At 42.2% G+C, this 12,766-nt stretch overlaps 1 protein-coding gene across 1 annotated transcript in view; it reads right to left on the reverse strand.

The window, feature by feature from the left end:
- The window catches only part of LOC137321575 (CUB and sushi domain-containing protein 1-like), a 2,214,006-nt gene that overhangs the window by 433,628 nt on the left and 1,767,612 nt on the right, over positions 1 to 12,766 (reverse strand). The window contains exon 26 of the mRNA XM_067984007.1: positions 7,972 to 8,174. Within this exon, the coding sequence (XP_067840108.1) occupies positions 7,972 to 8,174 (203 nt within the window). The remainder of the gene's footprint in view (positions 1 to 7,971; positions 8,175 to 12,766) is intronic.

A 12,766-nucleotide genomic window follows, 5' to 3' on the forward strand; every position in this document is an offset into this window, starting at 1 on the left:
TTTACTTTTCATCCATTTGAAAGGATTATTTTAAGGTAGTTATTCCAACCATTGCTCGTGTAATAGTGCAATATGAGTAGAAATTTAGTCTCAGTAGGTTAACATCCATATATGTTTTTCAGAAAGATACAGTAACTCAGATTCTAATTAAGGCTGTTCCTTTCACAAATTTAAAATGGAGGGCCAGGATTAATGAAGGTAAATGATGTCTTTGATCTGGACTGTGCTGGGGACGGTGAGCATAAAATGCACTGGAAGATTGTAAGGTGTGAGCACCTGAACAAAAACTCCAATGCTGTAAAATGTACCACTGGATGGTGTAGCACCTGATTAGCATAAAACAGTTGGCCTCTGTCACATTGTACTTCAAAGTTAAAGAAACACTAAAAACAGCTGCACTCTGTCAAAATAGTTTTTTTGATAGTCAATTAATTCCATTCTTACCGATCCAATAGCATTTTGAACACTAGTCTCGCTTCCTACCCCTGCACCCTGCAGTTAAAAGTTGATGGTCTAGAAATTCAATTGTGTCTGAAATCAGACGTGCGCTGCATCAGCCTGTTCATGTGGGCACAAGGAGAACGTGGAATTCATGGTGGCAGCTCATTATAATGAGTCAGACGTGCCGCCAACTCTATCCACGGTACTCACTGGCTGCGCGCCTGCTTGGCAGCAGGAAGGCTTCAGGAAAACCACAAGTGGAAAGATGGCTGCGAGAGGTCCAGAGAGGACACTTACATTCTCTGATGGAGTGTTAGCGACCCTGGTCCAGGTGGTAGGCAGGAGGAGGGAGATTCTGTTCCTGTCGGGGTGCGGTGGGGGGCAGAAAGCCCTCCAGACAACACCTTCACTGACAATGGTAAGTGGTCGCTGAGGAGGATAATGGCAGGAGCTTAGCTCCCTGGAAGTTTTTGTTAACCAAAGGTATTAAGGGATATTGGGCTAAGGCAGGTATCTCGAGTTAGATCACAGGTCAGCCATGATCTCATTGAATGGCAGAACAGGCTCGAGGGGCTAAATGGCCTACTTCTTTTCCTATGTTCCTATGGACATGGCTGCAATACCAGAAACATTTCAATGACCCCACCAGAGTTGTCAAGGTAAGAATCTAACGTCTCACGGCTGCAGCCTCACTACTCATAACACTCCTCTCCCCCGCTTTCCTTCACTCTCCGACAATCACTGCACCACACTTCACTCCACCTCCTTCTCCTCCTACTCACACACTCTGCACCTCCTACTCTCACTACTATTGCAATCCTCACTTCCCCACACCTCGCATCTTGCACACAACATCTGCACTATTCCAGCACGACAGCCACATTCGCAAAACACCTCACAAGGCTGCCACTAACACACTCCCTTCTCTCCTGCAAGAGAAGGTCACGCACAACATTGAGGCAGGATGTGGCGACCAGAGGAGGCCGAGCCTGCCTGAACACCCTTTCCCCATTCGAGGAAGACGTGGTGGCCATCACGGGCAAGGACGAGTCATGGCGTGGTGAGTGGCAACACTGGAGGGGGGTTTCTTCACACCTTATCCTCTTTTTCCCTTCTTACTTCTATCTCACCCTACACGCTGTACATGACAAACTGCAGCTGCTTTCAGCAGCCACCCATCTCTCTCTGCTCTCCCCTGCACACTAGAGGCTGACCCTTGTCCATCTCTTTCTTTTCAGTTGCTTCATTGGAAAGTAAAATCGGGTCGGGTGTAAAACAGGCAGCCGATCTGATCCTTTCAGTTTCCTGCCGGGCAGGTTAGGATAAAATTACCCTCTATTCACAATTTCCTTCACTTCCCATTCATGCCCTTCGCACTGACACCATAAATTCCTTTGTGGTTTTAAGTCCTGTTCTACCTTATTTTTTCCCCAATGAGGGCGCACTTAGTTCCCTTGGTCTTTCTTCATTTGTTGATTAAAGGACCAATACTATCCTTGTTGACTTTCTTCCTACATTTTCCAATGTTCTTTTGTCTTTACAGTGAGAATTCCCATATGGCTGTGATTTTAATTTCAAACATTCAAAACACATTTCTTTACATTCATTACATAACTCCAATAAAAATCACACTTAATCATCATCACAGCGTTCTAATGAAATCAAACAAATGTGTCAATTTGCTCACCAAGTAAGTAAATGAACAAAATGACCTTCAGCTTTTCACACACAGTTACCCAATCTAAGCAGCTAGTGTGTGTTCTATTTTCTACTTGATTTGCTCATGTTTGCAAAGGTCAGCATGCTGGCAGTCTTCTAAATTCTTCTTTTCCCTATCATTAATGTTTGCATATTTACCCATGGGGAAAATAACTTCTTTGCAAATAAACAGATAGCTTTAACAAAACAGTAAATAATTATTCACTAAAGTTGAAATGCGGTGCTATCTAAGCTGGTTTTGTTGAATTTAGATTCTTGATTCCGAGTAATCAATATTATTGGCCATCCCCAACATGCAATGGCTTAGGCCAATGGATTTGCTTCCACAATTGCCCAATGGGTAAAGGCACTCTATTGGTGTAGTACACAGCCAAAGAGCCCACAAAGTCATAGGTTTCATTCTTGGTTTGCACTGATTTCGTTCATCTCAGTAGTTGGACACTGCAATTTGTCTTAGTGATACCTGAGCCAGGCAGGTGGAAATTCGGCCAATGTTCATATTCCAGATCTTACTGAACTTGAGCACAAAGACAAGCAAAAGTGGTTCTGCTGGTGTCCTGGCCAACATTTATCCCTCAACAAACATTACCAGAAAAACAGATGAACTGGTCATTTATCTCATTGCTGTTTGTGGGACTTTGCTGAGAGTGAAGTGGCTGCTACATTTGCTACATAATAACACTGACTACATTTCAAAAGTAATGAATTGATTGTGAAGTGCTTTGTGATGTCCTGAGGACATGAAAGGTGCACTCTTCCGACAAGCTTATTCTTTCTTTCTATCCATCCAGTGAATCTTCATATATGCGGTCACTGGATGAGGACATGATTAAGGTTATTTCTGATGCCTTTCACAGTCAAATAACTTGCTGCTCCTCAAAGAGATGGCATAGTATGAAATATAAGAGAGAAAATGGAGCAGAGTATAGGAAGCTTCACTCTATAACTACAGCTGACTTGGGACTAATTGATGCTGGTACTGTTTGCCTGAAATGTTCCGTTCTTCAATACTAACATGCTCGGATTGGTGGAAAAATCACCGAAACAATTTTCAAAAAGCCAGTTTTAAGTACATTATTGTTTTAACTATAAAAAGTGCTGAAATGAAGATTTAAGAGTCACTTTATTTCTAATGTTTCACTTGGTTTTAAAACCAAGGTTAAAATTCAGAGAAGCAACCACAAGCCTGTCTTAAGATCTCCTTATTAACCAGGACTATCATCAGGAATTCTGTAACTGACTTAAAAACTTATCTCTATAATATCTGTATCTTTTCTTTCAGCTGTCAATCATTACAAACACTGGAGGTACAGGTGATTAGATCTGAGGATTGCTTTTTCTGGCCAAAGCTAGTGTAGCTTCGCTTACGCCTTGCCTAAATGCATAAGGGTCAGTGTTGAATAGTTAGAAATGCCAACCATCTAAAGATCACAAGCAATATTCAATATTATCTGAGTTATGTTTGACATAAGAGAGACATGCTCAAAGGGAGTATGATTCAGAGATCGGGCTACAACACAGAAGCACCAATTCTCCGACCTGTACTGCATTTTGGCGCAGCTCCCCACTGGGAGCATGGAAGTGCTGAATGTATCCAGTAGTTACTTATTAACTTTATATTGTCTTTCCAAAGAGATCAAAGAGATTAAGCAATTCCCTTGGAAAAAGGATGACCATCACAGCCTGTTTGTACCACAGCCAACATTCAGTTCATTTTGATAGGTTTAATGATAGTGATTTATTTTGGGCAGCAGCAGCGTTCTTTCCTCTAATCTATAGTTTTGGCTTTTCCATCAAATCAGAAGCAGTTCTCTGATGTGATAACTTTATATATTTACAAAACACAAAAGACTCAACAGCATCGTCATCTGAAGAACTGAGTTGGTGTGGTGCATTACAACAATGATTTGTAAAGTCGGTTTCATTCTCGGGCCAGCAGGTTGAATAAAAGTGTTCCCTTGGATGATCTCCAGCTGAAATTAACTTTGTTGATCTGAACCCAATTCACTTGTAGTGGATTTGAGACCACAGCACAAAACTGACCCTGCTTTAGCACTACTCGTTGTGAGCCCAGAATACAAATTTCCTCCTCGAATATACCAAAATCAGCACCATGTAGAAACATTACTTACAGAAGCTCATTAGTGTGGCAAATTAAAAAGTCACACTGTATAATAATTAGTCCACTTTTCAAGCTGGGTCATTGCGGGGATGGATGTATGTGTCTTATTCACCATCTGCTAAATCTCACAAGGAGCAACGCTTGATGCTGACGACCACTTCCTATATCCATTCCCTCACCACACGAGTTTTCACAAGTAAAAAAGTGGCATCAACATTTGTAAAGGCAGCGGTCAATATCAGAACTTGAGAAAGTTCACAGATCAAATGATCATCTTTCACTAAATCCAACAAGGAGTAATAAGCCTAGAGTTTCCTTGGATGCAATTTGAAATTCGGCCGAACAGGACCTCTGCCCGCCGAGGTGACCCTGAACCATTTTCCAGGTTCTGGGTCAATTCCATGCGGAGTGGGCCACCACTGGTATCTCCACTCTTCAGAGGAAATCTACCACTGAGTAAAAATGTGGTGCTGGGTGGGGCAACGATTAAAAAGCCCGACGCCCCTAAATGGGCTGCACAGGAAGGCTCTGAAAGAACCTATCTGCAGAAAAATTGATCCCTGGATAGGAAAGGGAGAGGTGACCAGATCGAGGATCTTTCCTTCCTTCCAGGAATTCCTACCCATCTTCCTCTCTGTTGGAGATACGGAGGCGGCAATGTGAGAAAATAGGTTTCAGTCTCTCGCCGTTCTCCATTGTGGTCATTTACATACAGCGGGGAAGGCAACAGGTAAACAGCTGACATCAGTGACAATGGGAGGGGGGCGGGGAAGGAGTAAGGAAAATGTTGGCAGCTCATTTTAGGGGTGGGGATGTGGCAGCAGGCCTCCCTGTCCCATTTTTCTTCCAACAGTGCTCCGGGACTGCCTGAAAACAGGGAGATTCCTGAAGGAAAATCCAGCCCATATTGTCTAAAGGGTATAATATGGCTGACTAGGGCAGCTGACTCCATTTCCAATGGGTGAAAAAAGACGGAAGAAGAGGACATGATCTTAAAAATCAAGAAGAGAATCACGACGTTTTTTTTCACGGTAAAATGGGAAATGTGGCTATGAGCTAAGTAATCCAAACAAACCAGGCCAAATCCTGGAACTCCCTTCCTAACAGCACTGTGGGAGAACCGTCACCACACGGACTGCAGCGGTTCAAGAAGGTGGCTCACCACCACCTTCTCAAGGGCAATTAGGGATGGGCAATAAATGCCGGCCTCGCCAGCGACGCCCACATCCCATGAACGAATAAAAAAAAAAGCAGCATATTGGTAAAAAGTTAAAAACAGTGGATGTCCAAAGGGACTTAGGGGTTCAGGTACATAGATCATTGAAGTGTCATGAACAGGTGCAGAAAATAATCAAGAAGGCTAATGGAATGCTGGCCTTTATATCTAGAGGACTAGAGTACAAGGGGGCAGAAGTTATGCTGCAGCTATACAAAACCCTGGTTAGACCGCACCTGGAGTACTGTGAGCAGTTCTGGGCACCGCACCTTCGGAAGGACATATTGGTCTTGGAGGGAGTGCAGCGTAGGTTTACTAGAATGATACCTGGACTTCAAGGGTTAAGTTACGAGGAGAAAATGCACAAATTGGGTTTGTATTCTCTAGAGTTTCGAAGGTTAAGGGGTGATCTGATCGAAGTTTATAAAATATTAAGGGGAACGGATAGGGTGGATAGAGAGAAACTATTTCCACTGGTTGGGGATTCTAGGAGTAGGGGGCACAGTCTAAAAATTAGAGCCAGACCTTTCAGGAGCGAGATTAGAAAACATTTCTATACACAAAGGGTGGTAGAAGTTTGGAACTCTCTTCCGCAAACGGCAATTGATACTAGCTCAATTTATAAATTTAAATCTGAGATGGATAGCTTTTTGGCAACCAAAGGTATTAAGGGATATGGGCCAAAGGCGGGTATATGGAGTTAGATCACAGATCAGCCATGATCTTATCAAATGGCGGAGCAGGCACGAGGGGCTGAATGGCCTACTCCTGTTCCTATGTTCCTATATAACATTCTCTGCTTTGTCTTTATAGATTGGAAAACTCAGGTATTAGCAACAATTTGGTGCTTTGTCATCTGCTGCTAAGACTGTGGCCACTACAGCCTGCAGTTGTTTTTAACTTAGAATTGGTAACTTCAATAAATTAGTTCACAAAATGTGGACTTAAAAAGAGGGAGATTTCCTGATTCCACAAGGAGTAAAGGTTAGTGCAAGGACAGGAGGGAGATGAAGAAAGGCTCAGCATGTTCTATAAATGGAGTGGAATTGCAGGGTGTGGTAGATGGGCTGTATGATTATTTTTCACATTCCTGTTATATTTCACTGAGTTTCCATAGACCACTGTCCTAATTCAAGAGTTGGTATGAATTCGGACAGTGGTCTGTGGAAGAGCGCAACATGATAGTGTAACTGATAGATGAAATAATACACAAAATATTTCTCCCGGGCTGCCTCCGACCAGTTTGAACTCTACAATAAGAGATGGCTGAAGGACTTCCTTTATAACATTTAATGGCTCTACAGTCAAATGCAATGCTTTTTTAAAATAAAAAGTTTAACATGAAAGACATTTTAAACACTTATTTTAGATGCCCAACTGGAACCATTCAACAAATAGAAAGATAACAATGAGTTGGGAGTGTAGCTGCATCGTTTTCTTACACAATTCATGAACCTGACTCTACAGCACATTCATAACTTCATTGCTGAACAATAATTCTGTTTAGGTCATAACCATTAAGATCTCACGTGCCGGATCACATTCTGACTTTGTTCATTCTTTTCTCTGTGCTGCTGCGTTTCCTACATTACAACAGTGACTACACTTCAAAAGTACTTCATTGACTGTGAAACACTTTGGAACACAGGGATATAGGAACAACAGTGGGTCATTCAGCCCCTCGAGCCGGTTCTGCCATTCAATTAGATCATGGCAGATCTGTATCTTAACTCCATCTACCCTCCTTGGTTCTGTAACTCTTAATATCCTTGCCTAACAAAAATCTGTCAATCTCAATTTTGAAATTTTCAATTGACCCCTCGCCTCAACAGTTTTTTGGGAAGAGAGTTCCAGATTTCCACTACCCTTTGTGTGAAGAAGTGCCCTTAAACAGCCTAACTCTAATTTTAAGGCTTTGCCCCCTTGTTCTGGATTTCCCTGCCGGAGGAAATAGTTTCTCTCTATCTACCCTATTAAATCCTTTAATTATCTTAAACACCTCAATTAGATCACCCCTTAATCTTCTATACTCCAGGGAATACAAGCCTAGTCTATGCAACCATCCTCATAATTTAACCCTTTTAGCCCAGGTAATCATTCTGGTGAATTTGTGTTGCACCCCCTCCAAGGCCAATATATCCTTCCTGAGGTGCGTTGCCCAGAATTGAATGAAATACCCGAAATGGGATCTAAGCAGAGCTATATATAACTGTAACATAACTTCCACCCCTTTGTACTCCAGCCCCCTTGAGATAAAGACCACCATTCCCTTAGCCTTTGGGATATCCTAAGGACATGAAAGACATGATCTAAATCTGAGTTTGTCTTTCTTTCTTCCCCTGAAGGACTTTGAAATCCGCCAATATTTACGAGAGTCTTTTGTTCTAAATCTGGATGTTCTAGGATTTGTAAAAAGATATGAATGTCTATCTGGTTGAACCAGATTTGGGAAAAAAAAAGAACTGCCACCTACTTGAGAACTGAATGGAGAAGCCCGACTTGCTGATGAAGAAGCCAGTGTCAAACTGGAGTGTTATGGAATTAAATGTGCTGTAGACATCATCAGGTAGTGAGGAACCACTGCACTCCATCAGCAGCATGTCACTTTCTATTGGGCCATCCCACACTTTCAGGATATCATGGGATGCCTCAGTGTCAAAGACAATAAAATGAAGGCTGCAAAAAAAAAGAGAAATGTATAAAAGTTAAGAAAAGTCCCTCACACTTTATTCTAATGAGACGAGCTATTGAGTTTGAAGTCTCATTATTAAAGCATATAGTTACAGGGCTGCTTTGAAATCTAAAACAGGCATTTTAACATTCTTCATCTTATTCACCTGTTTTACAATGGTGGGAAAGTCAGTCCATTTTATTGCCGCCTGTCCTAAGGAGCTAATTTTTCCTCATAATGAACAACACTAATCTGGATCTGCACTGTTCCATAGCCATTTGCTTCATGCCTAAGGTAACAACAAAGTGTTACCCGATTTATTGTGCAGTGCTGCTTTTGAAAGAATGAAATTCTCCTGTTTGCCATGCATCACAGCATCATGGTAGGTACAGCACAGGAGGAGGCCATTCAGCCCTTTGTGCCTGTGCCAGCTCTTTGAAAGAGCTATCCAATTAGTCCCATTCCCCTGCTCGTTTCCTGTGGTCCTGTAAATTTTTTCCCTTCAAGTATTTATCCAATTCCATTTTGCAAGTTACTATTGAATCTGCTTCCACCGCCTTTTCAGGCAATGCATTCCAGATCATAACAACTCGCTGCGTAAAAAAATGTTTCCTCATGTCGCCTCTGGCTCTTTTGTCAATCACCTTAAATCTATGTCCTCTGGTTACTGACCCTTCTGCCACTGGAAACAGTTTCTCCTTATTTACTCTTATCAAAACCGTTCATGATTTTGAAGACCTCTATCAAATCTTTCCTTAACCTTTTCTGTTCTAAGGAAAACAACTCCAGCTTCTCCATTCTCTCCACATAACTGAAGTCCCTCATCCCTGGTACCATTCCAGTAAATCTCTTCTGCACCCTCTCTAAGGCCTTGACATCCTTCCTAAAGTGTGGTGCCCAGAATTGGACACAATACTCCAGCTGAGGCCTAAACAGTGTTTTATAAAGGTTTAGCATAACTTTCTTGTGTTTGTACTTTACGCCTCTATTAATAAAGCCCAGGAACTCATATGCTTTTTTAAAAGCTTTCTCAACTTGTCCTGCCACCTTCAAAGATTTGTGTACATACACCCCCAGGTCTCTCTGTTCCTGCACTCCCTTTACAATTGTACCATTTAGTTTATATTGCCTCTCCTCATTCTTCCGACCAAAATGTATCACTTCACACTTCTCTGCGTTAAATTGCATCTGCCATGTGTCTGCCCATTTCACCAGTCTGTCTATGTCCTCCTGAAGTCTGTTACTATCCTCCACATTGTTCACTACATTTCCGAGTTTCATGTCATCTGCAAACTCTGAAATTATACCCTGTATACCCAAGACCAGGTCATTAATATCTATCAAAAAGAGCAGTGGTCCTCATACAGAACCCTGGGGAATACCATTGAATACTTCCCTCCAATCTCTCTACCACTACTCTCTGCTTTCTGTCCCTTAGCCAATTTTGTATCCATGCTGTCACTGTCCCTTTAATCCCATGGGCTTTAATTTTGCTAACAAGTCTATCATGTGGTACTTTATCAAATGCCTTTTGAAAGTCCATATAGACATCAACCGCACTACCCTCATCAACCAGCTCATTTACTTCAGCAAAGAATTCAATCAAGTTTGTCAAACACGATTTTCCTTTAACAAATCCATGCTGACTTTCATTTATTAGCCCATACTTTTCCAAATGCCAATTAATTTTGCCCTGGGTTATTGTCTTTAAAATTTTCGCCAGCATTCTTGTAAATCTCTTCTGCACCCTCTCTAAGGCCTTGACATCTTTCCGAAAGTATGGTGCCCAGAATTGGCTGACTGGCCTGTAATTGCCGGGTTTATCACTCTCCCCTTTTATGAACAGGGGTGTAGCATTTACAATCCTCCAGCCCTCTGACACCGCCCCCATATCTAAGGAGGATTGGAAGGTTGTGGTCAGAGCCTCCACAATTTCCACCCTTACTTCCCTCAGTAACCTAGGATACATCCCATCTGGACCGGGTGACTTTTCTACTTTGAGTACTGCCAATCTTTTAAGTACCTCCTCTTCATTTTTATCCTGTTCAATATCGCTGCTGCCTCCTGCTTTACTGCCACGATGGCAGCATCTTCTTCTCTTGTGAAGACTGATGCAAAGTATTCATTTAGTACCTCAGCCATGCCCTCTGCCTCCTCAAGAAGATCTCCTTTTTTGTCCTCACACTTCCTTTGACTACCCTTTTACTCATTATATGTTTATAAAAGACTTTTGGGTTCCCTTTTATGTTAGCCATTAATCTATTCTCATACTCTCTCTTTGCCCCACTTATTTCCTTTTTTAGATCTCCTCTGTACTTTCTGTATTCAGCCTGTTTCTCTAGTGTATTATGGACCTTGCATTTGTCATAAGCCTCCTTTTTCTGTTTCATTTCAATCTCTATATCTTTAGTCATCAAGGGAGCCCAAGCTTTTGATGCCCTTCCTTTCCCAGCCTTATCTGAAGGGGAAGATCGGTTGTAAGGATAACTTCTGGGGAACTAAGGCTACCCTCTTCAGCCCCGACCATTGTGGCAGCCAAGGGTCGAACCTGAGAGCTGATGCCATGAGCCCATCAGGAACCACCAAGGTCATTATTGAGCATACAACCGGCATCTTGAAACAGCACTACAAAAGTCTGGGCAGATCAGGAGCAACATTATCGACCCTCCCAGGGTCTCTAGGACCATTGTCCTGTCCTCCATGCACCACACATTGCTCTGAATAGAGGCCTAACTATGGAGGAAAAGAACAGAACCTGGAATGTGTGCCAGCATAGGAATGAGGCAGTGAAAATGAGGAGAAAGCTCCTGAGCCATGAAGGCAGTTTGTAAAGCTGGTGCATCACGCATTAATAAACGATACGTTTAACTCAGACCCCGAGCTCTCTCCTTAAGGAACGCTCCTGTCAACGTGTCCCAAAGGTGTTGGCTCAAAACACCTTCAGAAACACTTCCTCCATTACAATCAATACTCACCTTTTGCTGTGGTGCTGCATTATTATGCACAATCAAAAAGGCATTCTAATCAAGTGCAGAAACTCTTTCGAATATATTAAAAAATGTGTGAATGATCTCAGTGTGGTTTGGCATGGTGCTTCCCATTTGTACTGATGTGAGTGGGACATCTGAACACCCAACCAAAAACCTCGACTGAGTGATTTCCCTAATAGAAGTAGCATGCGTGTTGGCCAGCTGCAGGGTTTTTCTAACAGCCTGCTGGGATTCTGGTGACCCTCGTCCTCTTTGGGCTCTGCAGTGCGAGTGCCCTAGGCTCCCCTCGGAGATGCTTCAGAGGGAGGGAAGAAAGAGGAGGGAGTGACCGGCAGTCCTATAAATTGTGTGCCTCCATCCCAGTTGCCCACATAAGTGCTTGTAGTGCCTGACGTTTCTAACTGGCTTTCCTTACTCATCCAATTCTACAGCGGTTTTGCTGAATGAACATATGGCTTTGCCCCCTCGATGCTATCTGAGGTGCTTAACTACGGTTCACAGCTGATTAAGAGGATCAGTGTTTGTTCCTTTTCATTGCAAGATGGGAAATACATTTTAGCCCACAGACTGAAAACAGCAAAACTGTGAGGAAAACAGCAGAGTCAAATTTCTTACTCCCAAAAACTTTTTGCGACCCACCGTTTACCCCCAAATAGTGAACTAACAGTAATTTCTAGGCTATCCTCTAATCCTTTTTGCTGCACAAGGGATCTGGCACAGTGCGCTGGTAGTTAATTAAATTATCTAATTTAGCTAATAAAATAATAAATCAGGCATTGTGGATACAAAATTTAAATCATTGCTGTCACCGTTATGAAAGGCCGAAATAATTCACTGAAGTACAATACCCATGGACTAATAATTCGGAGGTTGGAAAATTGATTCATTTAATACGGCTTGGTTTACAACTTCTACACCACTGGACATTTATTATCACTATATTGCTGTGTCCAACACATTCTTTTCTGTAAGCCTCCTATTGCACAACATTCTTTTGTGACCCTCTTTATCACATACCTTTCCATCAACCTGTCACGATCCTCCTCGTCAGTCTGTCTATGTCACATGTATTCCCCTCACCCTGTCTCTGTCACACATATTTTTTGCCTGCCTCTAACACACTCCTCTCTGTTAGTCTATGTGATTTATGCAACTACTCAACTGCCGACCCGTTACTTCCGCCCCTCCCTGTCAGTCTGTATGTAAAGAGTGTCTCACTTCAACAGCAACCAGAAACAGATTAAACCAACACCTTGATATTTAAGTTTGTAGCGTTTACACTTCATCATGTTTTTCACAATATACAGGGGCAAAACAAATTGTATTTTATGAGTTAAGACTGTGTCTCTGCTCCCATATGGGGGCAGCTTGAACACAATACATAAGTAAACAATTTTACAACACCAAGTTATAGTCCAGCAATTTTATTTTAAATTCACAAGCTTTCGGAGGCTTCCTCCTTCGTCAGGTAAACATTTACCTGACGAAGGAGGAAGCCTCCGAAAGCTTGTGAATTTAAAATAAAATTGCTGGACTATAACTTGGTGTTGTAAAATTGTTTACAATTGTCAACCCCAGTCCATCACCGGCATCTCCACATCACAATA

The sequence above is a fragment of the Heptranchias perlo genome, chromosome 5, assembly GCF_035084215.1.
Source record: "Heptranchias perlo isolate sHepPer1 chromosome 5, sHepPer1.hap1, whole genome shotgun sequence".
Taxonomy (NCBI): Eukaryota; Metazoa; Chordata; class Chondrichthyes; order Hexanchiformes; family Hexanchidae; genus Heptranchias; species Heptranchias perlo.